Source organism: Sorex fumeus, unplaced genomic scaffold, assembly GCF_029834395.1.
Source record: "Sorex fumeus unplaced genomic scaffold, SorFum_2.1 ptg000007l, whole genome shotgun sequence".
NCBI classification, from domain to species: Eukaryota; Metazoa; Chordata; class Mammalia; order Eulipotyphla; family Soricidae; genus Sorex; species Sorex fumeus.
Genome location: NW_026606064.1, coordinates 4,687,331 through 4,703,035, shown reverse-complemented (window position 1 = coordinate 4,703,035; position 15,705 = coordinate 4,687,331). Strand labels below are relative to the sequence as shown.

General features: G+C 37.1%; 2 protein-coding genes across 2 annotated transcripts; both read left to right on the top strand.

Moving 5' to 3' along the window:
* Window positions 1-3,264: 3,264 nt before the first annotated feature.
* LOC130042258 (olfactory receptor 1052-like) lies at window positions 3,265-4,194 on the top strand. Its single transcript, XM_056134485.1, has one exon. The coding sequence runs from the start codon at window positions 3,388-3,390 to the stop codon at window positions 4,192-4,194; it is 807 nt and encodes a 268-aa protein (XP_055990460.1). The 5' UTR covers window positions 3,265-3,387.
* Window positions 4,195-14,511: 10,317 nt separating this feature from the next.
* On the top strand, window positions 14,512-15,450 carry LOC130042242 (olfactory receptor 1052-like). The gene has a single exon (XM_056134484.1). It carries the CDS (start codon window positions 14,512-14,514, stop codon window positions 15,448-15,450), a length of 939 nt encoding a protein of 312 aa, XP_055990459.1.
* Window positions 15,451-15,705: the final 255 nt, after the last annotated feature.

The following is a 15,705-nucleotide window of genomic DNA, read 5'->3' as shown; positions in this document are numbered from 1 at the left end:
TCTGGTAGGAACGTGTCTGGTTTGTCTTATTCACTAAAATGAAAACTGCTTTAAAGTTTGGAATTTATCCTTAAATATCACACTTCCAAGTGTGTCCCTCATCACTGACTCTATGACAAGAGAGTAATATAGCACTCTGACATCATAAATCATATAGAAATTACTGTGAAGAATTTAATATTTTCCATAAACAAACTGATTAATTTTGTCAACATTTTCAAGGTGCTAAATAAGTAAAGTAAGAAAAGGCCCTCCCGTTGATCATCGATTTGTTTGAGCGGGCCCAGTAACGTCTCCATTGGAGACTTTGTTGTTACTGTGTCTGGCATATCGAATATGTCACGGGGAGCTTGCCAGGCTCTGCCCTGCGGGCGAGATACTCTTGGTAGCTTGCCGGGCTAAATAAAAATGAGAAAAATTTATTTGAATATGATTAGGTTATGAAAATGAATTTAGAATGTATTTTTTCTAAGAGAAAGTTTATGCTTCTTAATATTCTAAAGAAAACTCTTTTTGATCAGGAAGAAAGCCTCAAGTTGGAACAAACCCTGCTTTTACTGATAGAATAAATCTGTGCTGGACATATAATGCTAACAGAATAAAAGCATCTCAAGCTTTGACTCTTGGTAACACTTTCTCTCAATAGTTATTTTTCCTATTATGAGTTCAGTGTATAACCTGATGCTAAATATCATATTGTTTGCTAGACCAAGTCATCCTTGATTTCTACCTGATTACCCTACTCCTTCTCAAGTTTTCTGTTTTTGTGTTCTGGTGCTAAAACATGTCCATCTCTATCATGCATCCAGTAATTTTTGCATCATTTGTGAAAATTGATATTAGTCAAAGAGGAAATAATTTTATTTTGCCCATCCTGCTCTAGTTGGTAAAGAAAAACTTTGATTTACTAATTCTCTGAATGCCTTGTAAGAGGCACTGAATTGGGCAAGTCTAGAGCATTTATTTAATTAGAGCATGTATTTAATTCAATATATGTATTGAAATTCATACTGTTCTTGTTCCAACGTCATCCAATAGGTGATATCACCATTGTGTTGCACAGCCTTATGTGAGAAAAAAATTTAAAAGTAGACAATAAATGCAAATTCTTCAATTTTCTTTAAAAAATAGTTTAGAAACTGGAAAAACACTTTTTCCTGAAGACCATAACTCATGCATCTATTTTGAGATTTGCAGTCTGTACCCCAAACTCTTGCATGAAAAACATGTATGTGTTCTAAGATACTAGATCTTGAAAATTGATTTTAAATATGAGGCTAACCCAATACAAAATAGAGATCCCGCTATCTATTTTTCGTTTGTTTGGGGGGTTCACACCCTGACATGCTCAGGGATTACTCTTGGCTCTACCCTCAGGGATCACTCCTGGCAGGCTTCAGAGGCCATATGGGGTGACAGGCTCAAACCCCAGTCAGCTGCTTGCAAGGCAAAAGCACTACCTACTGTATTATCATTCTGGCCTTCATCCTGTCATCTCTTTCTACACCACTCCTTACTTTTGATCATGGTACTCATTGTTATTGCAGATAATATTGATGTGTGCTTTACTTTCCTGAGAAAATGGGACCTCCTTGAAACATAAAATTTTCTCCTTCACTGTTTGTGCCTGGGCTGTAGCAATAGCACAGCGGTTAGGGTGTTTGCCTGGCATGTGGCCAACCCGGGTTTGATTCCTCTGCCCCTCTTGGAGAGCCGGGCAAGCTACCAAGAGTATCTCACCCACACTGCAAAGCCTGATAAGCTACACATGATGTATTAGATATGTCAAAAACAGTAACAAGTCTCACAATTTGTTGCAAGACATTACTGGTGCCCGTGACTTTTCTGGTGCCAGCTCAAACAAGTTGATGAAGAATGGGAGGACAGTGCTACAGTGCTACTGTTTATACTTAGCAAAATATAATTCATAAAACACTATAGAATAGAATATGACTTTAATACTTAACCATGACTTTTAAAAATTTGTTTTAAATTAGTTTTAGTAATACTAATTTAATCATTTTTAATCATTTTTAAATTAGTATTAGGTCAAGAACCAAGTGAAACCAAGTGTCAGACTACATTTTTGAAAGCGAGTCAAAATGTGATAGACAGTTTGAGTATCTCATACTTACTCACATGTTGCTTTTTTATAATGAAATGTTGGGTTTGTACTTTTAATGCTGCTGTAATCAACAGGGATATCAAAGTAAAAAATTTATGCACATACAAAAGAGAGGAGATTTGAAGTGAAATTGCACTTCTATTTTCATTATTATTAATGCTAAAATATCAACCATAAAGCATTACTCTATGTTTTCCTTCAAGTTAAATCTTTAGAAAGAAGCCACCATCATTGATTTCCCAAGGGAGGTATCAGAGGAGAAGGTAAGACCCTCCAAAAACAAAAATCACTGATGTTTTAGAAAGAAAGGGGAATACATTTTTAAAGAGTTAGTATCACATAATAACTGGGTTTGAAAAAATTTAAACAAGTCAGAGACTATAAAATCCAGCTCGTGGAACCATGCGGCCGCATTCGCAACATCTTATCAGGACATCTTTTTATGACATCTTATTATCTCATTCCTACTTTGGACAAACTTGCAGGCTATCGAATGTAGCCTGCCCACAGGGCAGAGTCTGGCAAACTCCCCGTGGTGTACCAAATATGCTAAATACCAGTAACAATGATGGGTCTCATTCTCCTAAAGAGCCTTGACTATAATCTCAGGGCTAGGATGAAAGAGACGTTACTGGGGCCTGCTGGAGGCAATCGACGAATAACAGGATGATGAATAAAATGAAATGAAAACAAGTTAGCTGGAAGATGAGGGAATGATTAATATTATAGGACACTCCAGTTTGTAGTTTACAGGCAAGTATTTGAACATACAATAGTATGTTCTATACATACTATAATCAGAGGTTTGGCGTGGGGTATGTTCCAGAGGTGAATTTCAATTCAGTCAATTGCTAAGTTTTTTTTAACCTACAAAATTTAAGTACTTTAATTTGTACTGTAGAAACTGAATTGTAAGCAGCAAAACTATCTGTCAAAACTTAGTCACTATAGATAGATAACGTAATATGTTACAGTGTTGAATTTCATTTCTTTTACTAACTACAGGGAAAACTTCAGTGTTCTCCATTAACATGAATTCCAGATCAAGGAGTAAATCATCATTTGTTTACATTTGAGTGACATCATATTTATTTTTACAACTAAGGAGATACATAAACTTGATTCTATGGCAGGCTGGATGGAATCATACAGGAGTGAAGGAATTCCTTCCAGTAGGTTTAACTGAAAACCCTGACTGGCAGATCCCTCTGTTTCTGCTTTTCTTTTTTATTTACTTCATTACCCTAGTAGGTAATTGGGGGATGATCATCTTGATCAGGTTAAATATCCAGCTTCATACGCCAATGTACTTCTTTCTCAGCAACTTCTCCTTTTGTGATATTTGCTATTCAACCGTCTTTGCTCCTAAGATGCTGGTCAATTTCCTGTCAAAGCACAGGTCCAGCACTTTTCATGGTTGTGTTCTCCAGAGTTTCTTTTTTGCAATATACGTAACCACAGAGGGCATCCTCCTGGCCATGATGGCTTATGACCGGTATGTGGCAATAGCCAATCCTTTATTATATACCGTTATAATGACCCAAGGAGTTTGTATTCAGATGGTCCTTGCATCTTACCTAGGGGGACTCAATAACTCATTGACACATACCATTGGTTTGCTCCGACTGGACTTCTGTGGTCCCAACATTGTGAATCACTATTTCTGTGACATCCCTCCACTTCTGAAGCTCTCCTGCTCAGATGCCCATAACAATGAAATGCTGCTTTTGATATTCTCTGGGATCATTGCATTGTTCACTTTCATTGTCATCATGGTCTCTTATGTCCGCATCTTCGTTGCAATTCAGAGAATCCGTTCAGCTGATGGAAGACGCAAAGCCTTCTCCACTTGTGTCTCCCATTTGACTGCTGTGGCCTTATTCTATGGGTCTACGGCTTTCAGTTACATCCAGTCAAGTTCCCAATATTCCCTGGAACAGGAGAAGGTCTCTGCTGTGTTTTACACATTGATTATTCCCATGCTAAATCCCCTGATTTATAGTCTGAGGAATAAGGATGTGAATGAAGCAGCAAGAAGGACAATAAGGTGGAGGTCAACCTCCACTTGATCCAAAAAGGTCTCATCCATGTAGCATTAACCTGGCTTGCCTTAAAATTGAACTGCAAACATAATCAAAACAATCTCATAAAATCTGGAACTTGGGTGTTGAGTTTCAACTGAAGATGGAAAATCACTCTATTTTAGAATTTATTTTCTGTGACCTTTTATTCTTTTTCAAGAGCATATGTTGTATTTTATACATAATTTTATAGAAATTTAAAGAATTTTACCAGGTGTTAAAATAACATGACACTGATTCAATTCAAGAATCTAAGAACTCTGGGAAAATAGCTATTTATCAAGAACTATTTATTCAGAGAAAAATGGGAAGTCACTTTACATGATATTTTTAAAATTATTTTTAATTTTTTAAACAGGCATCATTAACAACACGTCTTCGGTTTTATATTTTAAATGGGCTGGAGTGATAGCACAGCGGTAGGGCGTTCGCCTTACAAGCGGCCAACATGGCCGACCCGAGTTCGATTCCTCCACCCCTCTCGGAGAGCCCGGCAAGCTACCGAGAGTATTCGATATGCCAGACACAGTAACAACAAAGTCTCCAATGGAGACGTTACTGGGCCCGCTCGAGCAAATCGACGATCAACGGGAGGGCCTTTACTTACTTTTACTTTAAAGATCCCGGACTGGAACAACAGTACAGTGAGACGAGTGCTAACCTTGTACACAGTCTATCTGGGTTTGATTCTCAGTAACTCTTACGGTTGCTCAAGCACTGTCAGGCTAATTCCTGAGTGCAGAGTCAGGAATAACTCCTGAGCATCCGTAGGTGTGGCTCAAAAACAAGACAACCAGAAAAAAAAAGGTTTTCAATAAAAGGTTTCAATAAAATATTTTAAGATTCTCTTACTGGTTAATAAATAAGTCCTAAATGAACTGAAAATAGTTCATTTTTTAAAAGATCTTATAACACCAATATTTGTCATATTGGAAAAATCACAAAAAGGGAAAATAATGAAGCTGCAGAGAAAAACACTTTGGCAGATTGTAGGATAACATTGCCACAGGAAGCTTAGGTTTATTTGGGTTACTCCTATAACAGTGCTCCCATTCTTCTGTGTTTATCAATAACTTATTTCTTTGTGCTTTGTTGACTTGTAAATATTGTTTTCCTCTTCTCCTTAAGTCCTTTGCATAGTTTATTCAGAGCACTGTCCTTTCTGTATGGGCACAGGAAGACAGTAAATGCTATGCTTTTGTAATGTGGGAGTCAATTAACTCTAAATGATATTTTCCTCCTGGATATCTGTTCTCTCAACCTAAGACTCAGTTGCCCTTACTTCCTAGCACCCCTGAAGCAGGGTCCCAACTAGGGACCGGATGGACCCAGGACAAGTGGTGAGCTATGTGCTACCCTAGCATTGAGATGGACCTGGCCAAAGTGCCTAATGCTTAACTGTAAGTTAAGAGCTTGGTCATGGACAAATGCTATCTTGATCCAAAAATTAATAACTAGATTCGGACCCTGCTAGGGTTAGGAATGATTAATCCGGTCTGAGTTCTGTAATCTGAGTCTATGGTAAAATGTTCCCAAGAGAGCTGCCCTACAAGCCTCAATGTATCTCTTACTGTGTCCATACAAAAATAACTAATATTAAGATGCTGATTGAGTTACTGAGGAAAGGAGAAAAACACCTTAAGAGGTATTTTGCCCATGGGCAGTCAGAAAGGGTTTAGGAACACCCCCTGTAGGTGTTTCAGCACTTGAGCCTGATGGGCAGTAAGGAAGGGCTTTCTTACGTTGATTTTGATGCTGAAATGGGTGTAGTGTCTGCCCTCCAGTGTTGGGGAGTCATTGAAGAGAAAAGAGATAAGAAGGTTGGAAAGAGATGAGAGAGAGCAGGGCTGCAGGATGCAGCTCAGAGAGATGAGCAGAAGAGACAGAAGGAGATAGGAATGAGGAGCAGTCTGAGACTAGAATGGGTGGGGGGCGCTCAGAGAGACTGGCACTGGTGCTTGGGGAGAATAGAATAAACAGCATCTGATCAATCAACAGGCATGGCTCTCATTTCCTCCTTTGTCTGCCCTTTCCCTGGGCCACCCCAGCTGGGGGAGCGACTTGAGGTCCCCCGAACCTGGGTTCCCGGGCAAGGGCAAGAGGCATCGGGGCCTTCCCTGGCCGCCCCCAGAGATTATGCAGCAGATGAAAATGCTGTGAATAATAAAGAAGAAGAAACATAGTCAAGAAACAGATAAAGAGAAGTATCCAGCAGAACTTGAGAAATACTTAAAACTTTTTAGAAGGAAAGATGAACACAGCTGGAATATTTTTAACTTTCATAGCACTGTAGCACTGTCCTCCCTTTGTTCATCAATTTGCTCAAGTGGGCACCAGTAACATCTTCATTGTGAAACTTGTTGCTACTTTTTTTAGCATATTGAATATGTCACAGGGAGCTTGCCAGGCTTTGTCATGCAGGTGAGATACTCTCTGTAGCTTGCTAGGCTCTCCAAGAGGGGCAGAGGAACCGAACCCGGGTTGGCCGTGTGCAAGGCAAACCCTCTACCTGCTGTGCTATAGCTCCAGTCCTTTAACTTTCATAACTAATAATATCATTTGTTTAAGAAGAAAGATAAATTGGGGCTGGAGAGATAGCACAGCAGGTAGGGCGTTTGCCTTGCAGGCAGCCCACCCGGGTTCCATTCCCAGCATCCCATATGGTCCCCTGAGCACCGCCAGGGGTAACTCCTGATTGCAGAGCCAGGAGTAACCCCTGTGTATCGCCACGTGTGACCCAAAAAGCAAATAAATAAATAAATAAATAAATGTTTAAAAAAGAAGAAGAAGAAGAAAGATAATAAGAATCTGCCTGACACTGAAATTTCTAAATGAAAAACTTCCTGGGAAGAGAGATATAATCAAGAACAAAGTTAAGGGGACAGAAATTTCTTGTAAAGTTAAAACAATATCAAAAAGATTAGAACTGGATGGAAGGCAGGAAGAGGAGGGAAAGGTAATGCAGTGGAAAATGACCTCTGAGTATAAAAAGACCCAGGTCTTCTAAGATATACTTAGGGCAAGGTGGACTTCACAGTCAACAGAGGGATGGCGTGATCTACTTAACAGGCTTACTCTCACTGCTGTATTAATAAGTAGACCTTAAAATAGCTAAACTAAAAGCTGAACTCCATGCAGGAGATCACAGTCTGTTAGATTAGTTTCCATAGAGGAACTCATGAATTTAAGTTAAAGTTATATTTTGGTGTTAGATGTGGTAGGAAGTAAGGGGAATGAGTTGTTAAAATGAATCCAAGACTTTTATTTTTGTTTTGCCGTGGGGTCACACGGAAAGTTCTCAGGACTTACTCCTGATATTGGAGTCACAAATTCCTCCTGGTGTTGCTCATGAGACAATATGGGATGCCAGGATTGAATTTAGGTTGACCATGTGCAAGGCAATTACCCTACCTACTGTCCTGACTACTCTAGTCCCTGAATCCAAGATTTTCCTGACAAACGTATCTCCAGTGAGAACAAGTTGAGTTGAACAGGAAAGCTGTCTCTCTCTCTCTCTCTCTCTCTCTCTCTCTCTCTCTCTCTCTCTCTCTCTCTCTCTCTCCCAAGTTATTAATCCCCTTGGTCCCCACTTAATTCACTTACATTATTGGGCCAGACAGGCAGGGGTCAGTGGACCCTGCAACACTGTAACATTTCCAGAGCCACCCAGGAAACATACTCCTTTAGAAAAGAGTCACTTCTCCCACTTAGAACAGAGCTTAAACCCTATAAGATCTATACCCCTGAAATATCGACCAGAGAGGGAAAAAATGAGCTTCAGTTACACACATGTCTAATACTAACCCAATTAACAAATTAGCTTAATTCATTTTTTATTCCTTTTTCATTTTAGACGTAAAACTACTTAAAAATCATATTTACAGGGATGGACAAGATTTATATCTTGTATCTAGAAAGAATTTTTAAATTATGATCCACATATCAAGGAAATGAAAATAATAGAAAAATATAATATTTCAAGAGAGAAAAATTATAGCTAAACATTCTATTTTCTCTCCATGAGTTTGCTATTTTAAATGCTATATAAAAATGGAAATGTGGCATTTGTCCTTTAATGACTGGTTTATTTTACATAGTATAAATTCTGTAGTTTAACTCAGGCTATTACATGTCAGGATTTCCTCTTTTCTGTATTAAATATTGTTATACCCAATGAATAAAACATTACAGATATTTTAAATTAAAAAAGCATAAACTGTTGTATCACACCCAGCCATACGCAGGACTTCGGGGCTTACACCTGATTCTGCACTCAGTGCACACCTTGAGAAGGAGTTGGAGGAGGGAGTCATGTGGGTGCCAGGATAGGACCTCAGTCCACAGTGTGCATGGCAAAAGTCCTACCTGCAAATAACCTATCATTTTGATCACATCAGATTTTCCTCAATCATTCTATGGGTTTTGATATTTGGGTTCATTTCATGTCAAGGCTATTTTAAGTAATGCCTCAGAAGTCATGGACATGCATGCCTTGTTTTGTATTTTATAAACAAAATTTGGTTTCATTGTGTAGACAGTTTAACAAGAAATGATTTTTTCAGTAATAGCAACACATTGAAAAAGAAGAATTTTACATAATGGTTATATCTTGCATTTTTGCAAAAAGTTGTAGCATAAAATCTGCAATTATTATGCTTATCACTCTGGTGGTACAAGGAGTGGGGAGAAATTAGTTCATGAGTATAAAGTTATAGTTATGCCAGATGAAGAGCTTCTAGATATCTATAGTAAATGGTACTTCCCAGGTAAGCAATACTGTATTGACCATTTAAACATTTATGAGGGTAGCTTTCATACTAAATGTTTCAAAAAAAATCCAAAAAGTGCATAAAAAATTAGATGTGGTATATATGACATGGGGGGATGGTGCTGCCAGCAGGTCAAGCTGTACCTGTCAGGCTAGTGCATCAGCAGCCTGATGGTGCCTTTAGACTTCCGGATACCCCAAAATTGCTGCTGAGCATTTTGCCAGACCCCAACAACTTGGGGTCAAATTTACCAAGAAAGTAAACAGTCAAGAGTTAGGTGTGTGGGAGACACACCCACAAACCACCTCTGGCTCAGCTATATAAGCTCAAAAACTCCACCCCTCTCGGAGAGCCTTGCAAGCTACCGAGGATATCCTGCATGTAGACAGATTCAGGCAAGCTACCCATGACGTATTCAATATTCCAAAATAAGTAACAACAACGTGCTCTTCATGTTCCTGGAGTGAGTAGATGCCATTGGGCTACACAAGCACACAACAAGGAGGATGGAGATGTTACTGGAACCCACTAGAACAATCGATGAGCAATGGATGATAGTGATACAGTGATACATATGCCATATAAACATTCTCAAAAAATTAACTCATATGAAATATTTATATGAAATATTTATAAAATATCTAATATAAAAATATTTATATGAAATATTTATAAAATCTCCACATAATATGTATCTGTGACTTCTTCACCAGAAGTTATAAAAGGTTGTTGAGTTATAATCCACAAATCTATGAGCATTTTGAAATCAGGAAGAACACATTTTTTTAGGTAAAAGAGCAAACAGGAAAACATGCAGTCAATGACTGCTCCACCTATCCCCTACTCCTTTTCTTGTATTTGTATATATATGCTTGTGTAGTCTCTCATACACAATGTTTTAGGGTTCGAATTTGGGTTACACCCTGCTCTGCTCATGTTTTTCTCCAATTATATGCTCAGGGATCACACCTGTTGGTGGTAAGGTTCAGGGGACCTCAGTGGACCGTGTACAGTGCTAATGATCAAACCAGAATCAGTTGGTTGCAAGGCCAGTGCCTTAACTTCGAAACTATGTTCTGGGACTCTAATACTAGTTTAATGTGAAGACTTATGAAAGTTGTTAGAGTATGATTTCATACATTAGTAGATTCATAATGAATGACTGTAGTAGATAGACTGTGTACAAGTGCACGTAAGAGAAGATAGTTCTGGCTCACTAAGCATTAGAATATTTAAATATTTATCTAAGCAACATAAATATGATGGAAACATTTCTTTAGTCCACACAATTGAATTACTCACTGAAGTGTTGCAGTATCCTAAGCTATTTGTAATTAGGAGATCCTATCCATTTTTAATGATTTAATTAGGAAGAGAAAGTAAGTACATTTCCATCAACACAAAAGAAATATATCTAGTAAATAATGATTCAAAAGATCTACAACTCTAAAATTAGTTCTTTTCTCTGGAGACAAGAAGGATCTTAATGATCTCACCTGTGGACATCTGAGATTTATATCTATAACCTGAGCACAATTTCTGCCCCCATGAGCAGAGGTACCCAACAAAACAAAACTCTACCACAGGAATGAGTTCTTTAAGTACCATGGAACCTGGGCTTTACTAGATTTTGGATTTTGAACTTTAGTTGTGAGTTTAGTTGTGAATATGTTTAGAATGGCAATGTAGACTCATTTTCACCTCTTGATATATTTTATTGTCTGTCCATACCAAAAAATATATGCTATTAACTGTATTATTTCAGTATTATTTCCAAATTATGAATACAATTTGCTGAACTGTGGTGTGCCTTTCAAAACTTATTTCATTCTGTAGAAAAGGTAATATATATATAAATACCTGTATTCCTGTCTTTCTGTGCACAGATGTTTGTGCATGTTTTTGGCATTTAACCTTGGTTTATATAGTGACTTTAAATCTTTTGCACATTTATGGAATATTCTTTGAAAGTAAAATTTCTGAGACCTGTAATATAAGATAGCTGTAGTACAAAGAAAATAATTTCATCCAAAGTGGATGTCTGAAAATGTTTCGACTTTATTATTTTAGATAATAATACTTTAACAATTATTTTATATTTTCCTTGAGTTTATCACTAATGTTTTTATAATAATCCTAGGTATTCATATACTTTATTACTCCAAGTAACTATAACTCTTCTGCTATAAAACACTATAAGATTCTATCCCAAGTGTATTTTGTCTGAATGAAGTAGTAATCAAATAAGCATACTGTTTTTAAATTAAACTAGTCCACATGATTATATAAGATTGTGTGGATGTGTGTATTGTTTTATTCTTTTTCTTTTAAATAATTTTAACATAAACCATAAGCATGGGCTACTTATATGTGAATTCAGGTACTTTTGGACATAGATGCATGCACTTATTTATGTTATATTCCATATGTCACATTATGCATTTATATTTATATGTTATATTTTATTATGTATTTAAAGATAATATTATATAATGTTAAGCGTTATAATAAAAATAATAAATTATAGAATATATGACCTTTTAGAGTGAATTTATTTATAAATATTTGTTAATATAGTTGCATTTAGTGGACAAATGTCTATGAGACTATTAAGTGACTATATAGTAGACATTATTTTGTTTGTGTAACAAATGTGCTATAACACACATAGCATATTTGTGTCTATAGCACAACTGCAATATGGAAAGCCCTTATTCTGAAAATCAGTGACTCTTTTTGGAGGAATGTGTCTGCTTTTTCTCATTCAGTAAGTTGAAAAATGCTTTAAATTTTGTGATTTATCCTCAAGTAACATACTTTCAAGTGTGTCCTTCATCACTCTCTGAATAGAGAGGAATACAATGGCTCTCTGACATCATAAATATACATAAATTACTGTGAAGCACTTCATATTTTATAAACAAATTGATTATTTTTTCCATGCATTTCAAGACACTGAATGAAAATGAGAAAAATTCATTTCACTATAGATTAGGTTATGACAATAAATTTAGAGTATATTTTTTTCTGGGCTGGAGTGATAGCACAGCTGATAGTGTGTATTGCCTTGCACACGGCTGACCCAGGTTTGATTCCTCCGTCCTTATCAGAGAGTCTTGAAGCTACACAGATTATCACACTCACACAGCAGAGCCTGTCTAGCTCCCTGTGGTGTATTTGATATGCTAAAAACAGTAACAAGTCTCATAATGGAGACATTACTGGTGCCCACACGGAGCAAATTGATGAACAACGAATTTACAGTGCTACAGTGCAGTGCTATATTTTTTCTAAGAGGAAGTTCATGCTTCTTAATATTCTAAAGAAAGCAGCAAGTTGTAGCAAACCCTGATAGAATAAATCTGTGAAAGATCTATAATACTGAGAGCAAAAATACCTCATACCTTGACTCTTGGTAACACTTTTTCTCTGTAATTATTTTTCCTATTATGAGTTCAATCTATAACCTGATGCTAAATATCCTATTGTTTATTGAACCAAGTCATCCTTGGTTTCCTCCTGAATACTCTCCTGCTCCACAAGTTTTCTGTTTTTATGTTTTGGTGCTGAGACATGTCCATCTCTATTATGTATCAGGTAATTTTTACATCTACTGTGAAAACTGATACTAGTCAAACTGGAAAGAATTTTGTTTTCCCCATTCTGCTGTAGGTGATAAAGAAAAACTCTGATATACTAATCCTCTGAATGACTTGTGACAGGCATTGAATGTGACAAGTCAAAAGCAGAGCTGTCTTGAAACTCATACTATCCTTATTCCAACACAGTCCCATAGATGATATCACCATTGCACTGCACAGCCTTACAGGAGAAAATAATGAAAAGTGGAACATTAATGCAAAATCCTTCACTATCACTATCACTATCCCTATCCTCTCGTTGTTCATCAATTTGCTCGAGAGGGTCCAGTAACGTCTCCAGTGTGAGACTTTTTTGTTACTGTGTTTGGCATATCGAATATGTCATGGGTAGCTTGCCAGGCTTTGCCGTGCAGGCGAGATACTCTTGGTAACTTGCCAGCCTCTCCGAGAAGGGCAGAGGAATCGAACTCTGGTTGGCCATGTTGGCTGCGTGCAAGGCAAATGCCCTACCTGCTGTGCTATTGCTCCAGCCCGCAAAATCCTTAACCACAAATTTTCTTTTAAAAAATTAGTGTGGAAACTGGAAACTCTGATTCTGTAGTTTGCTATTAGACTTTATTTTTTAAAAACTGCTATTATAAACAAATTATTCTCTTTTCCTAGAATCTGGTAGATGGTTCACTATGCTTTTTATAACCACATATAAAAATGCATATGTAAGGTTAAACTAATAATTTCATTCAGTGAAAAAACTCATATATTGAAGAATATCCTTTTGTTTGGGTGATGCCATGGAAATATCTTTCATGATTATTCCGATCCTGAGATAAGTAGAAACATTTTTTTTTTCCTGAAGACCATAAATAAGGCATTTATTTTGAGATCTGTAGTGTCTACTCCAATCTCTTGTTTGAAAGACATGTTTGTGTTCTAAGATATTAGCTTTTGGATTTTTTTAATACGAAAGTGACCCACTACAAAATAGAGTTTCCGCAATCTCTTTTTTATTTGTTTGTTTGTTTTGGGGGGTCACACCCCATGATGCTCAGGGCTTACTCCTGGCTTCGCACTCAAGGATCATTACTGGCAGGCTCCCAGAGGCCATAAGGGTGTCTGTATCAAACGCAGGTCAGCTAAGTGCAATGCAAAAGGATTACCCACTGTTTTATTGCTTTGGCCTTCATCCTACCATCTCTTTCTACTCACACTCCTTATATTTGATCATGACACTCACAATTATTGCAGATAATATTGGTGTGTGATAATATTGATGTGTGATATTTTTATTAAAATATCAACCATAAAGCATTCCTCTATCTTTTCTTCCAAGGAAAATCTTTGGAAAGAAGCCACCATGATTAATTTTCCGAGTGGGGTGTCAGAGCAGAAGGTAAGATCGCCCAGAAACAAAAATAACTGACATTTGAGAAAAAAAGAAAATTGCGTATTTAGAAAGTTAGTATCATAAAATAACTAGGTTTGAAAATATCAAAACAGAGGATGAAGGAATGACTTAATATTATAGGGCACCCCAGTTTGTAGTTTACAGGCAAGTATTCGAATGTACTATAGTATGTTCTATAACATACTATTATCAGAGGTTTGGCATGGGGTGAATTTCCAGAGGTGAATTTCAATTCAATCAATTGCTAATTTTTTTTATCTACACATTTTAAAAACTTAAAATTATACTGTGGAAACTGAATTGTATGCAGTAGAATTATCTGTCAAAAATTAGTCACTATAGATAATCTAATATAAATATATACATATATATGGTACACTGTTGAAATTCATCTCTTTTGCTAGCTACAGGGAAAACTTCAATGTTCTCTGTTAACATGAATTCCAGGTCATGAAGAAAATATTTTGTTTTTTTGGAATCTGAGTGACATCATTTTTTTTCAACTAAGGAAATACATAAACCTAAATCTATGGCAGGCTGGAATCATACAGGAGTGAAGGAATTCCTTCTGGTAGGTTTAACTGAAAATCCCGACTGGCAGATCCCTCTGTTTCTGCTTTTCTTTTTTATTTACTTGATTACTCTAGTAGGTAATTGGGGGATGATCATCTTGATCAGGTTAAATATCCAGCTTCATACGCCAATGTACTTCTTTCTCAGCAACCTCTCCTTTTGTGATATTTGCTATTCAACCGTCTTTGCTCCTAAGATGCTGGTCAATTTCCTGTCAAAACACAGATCCAGCACCTTTCATGGCTGTGTTCTCCAGAGTTTCTTTTTTGCAGTATATGTAACCACAGAGGGCATCCTCCTGGCCATGATGGCTTATGACCGGTATGTGGCAATAGCCAATCCTTTATTATATACCGTTATAATGACCCAAGGAGTTTGTATTCAGATGGTCCTTGCATCTTACCTAGGGGGACTCATTAACTCATTGACACATACCATCGGTTTGCTCCGACTGGACTTCTGTGGTCCCAACATTGTGAATCACTATTTCTGTGACATCCCTCCACTTCTGAAGCTCTCCTGCTCAGATGCCCATAACAATGAAATGCTGCTTTTGATATTCTCTGGGGTCATTGCAATGTTCACTTTCATTGTCATCATGGTCTCTTATGTCCGCATCTTCGTTGCAATTCAGAGAATCCGTTCAGCTGAAGGAAGACGCAAAGCCTTCTCCACTTGTGTCTCCCATTTGACTGCAGTGACTTTATTCTATGGATCGGTGACTTTCAGTTACATCCAGCCCAGTTCCCAATATTCCCTGGAACAGGAGAAGGTCTCTGCTGTGTTTTATACATTGGTTATTCCCATGCTAAACCCACTGATTTATAGTCTGAGGAATAAGGATGTTAAGGATGCAGCAAGAAGGACAATAAGGTGGAAGACAACTTCCATGTGATCCAAAAAGTTTTCATCCACGTAGCGTTAACCTGACTTGCTTTAAAACTCTACCACAAATGTAATCAAAATAATCTCATAAAATCTGGAACTTTGGTGTTGAGTTTCAACTGAAGATGGAAAATAACTCTATTTTAGAATTTATTTTTTTGTGAAGTTTTATTCTTTTTCAAGAGCAGATGATGAATTTTTTGCAGAATTTTATAGCAACAGTAAAGTAGTTTACCAGGTGTTAAAAGAATCTGACACTGATTCA

Coding starts and splice junctions, on each gene's coding strand:
- LOC130042242 (XM_056134484.1), top strand. CDS start 14,512: ATGGCAGGCTGGAATCATACAGGAGTGAAGGAATTCCTTCTGGTAGGT.
- LOC130042258 (XM_056134485.1), top strand. CDS start 3,388: ATGATCATCTTGATCAGGTTAAATATCCAGCTTCATACGCCAATGTAC.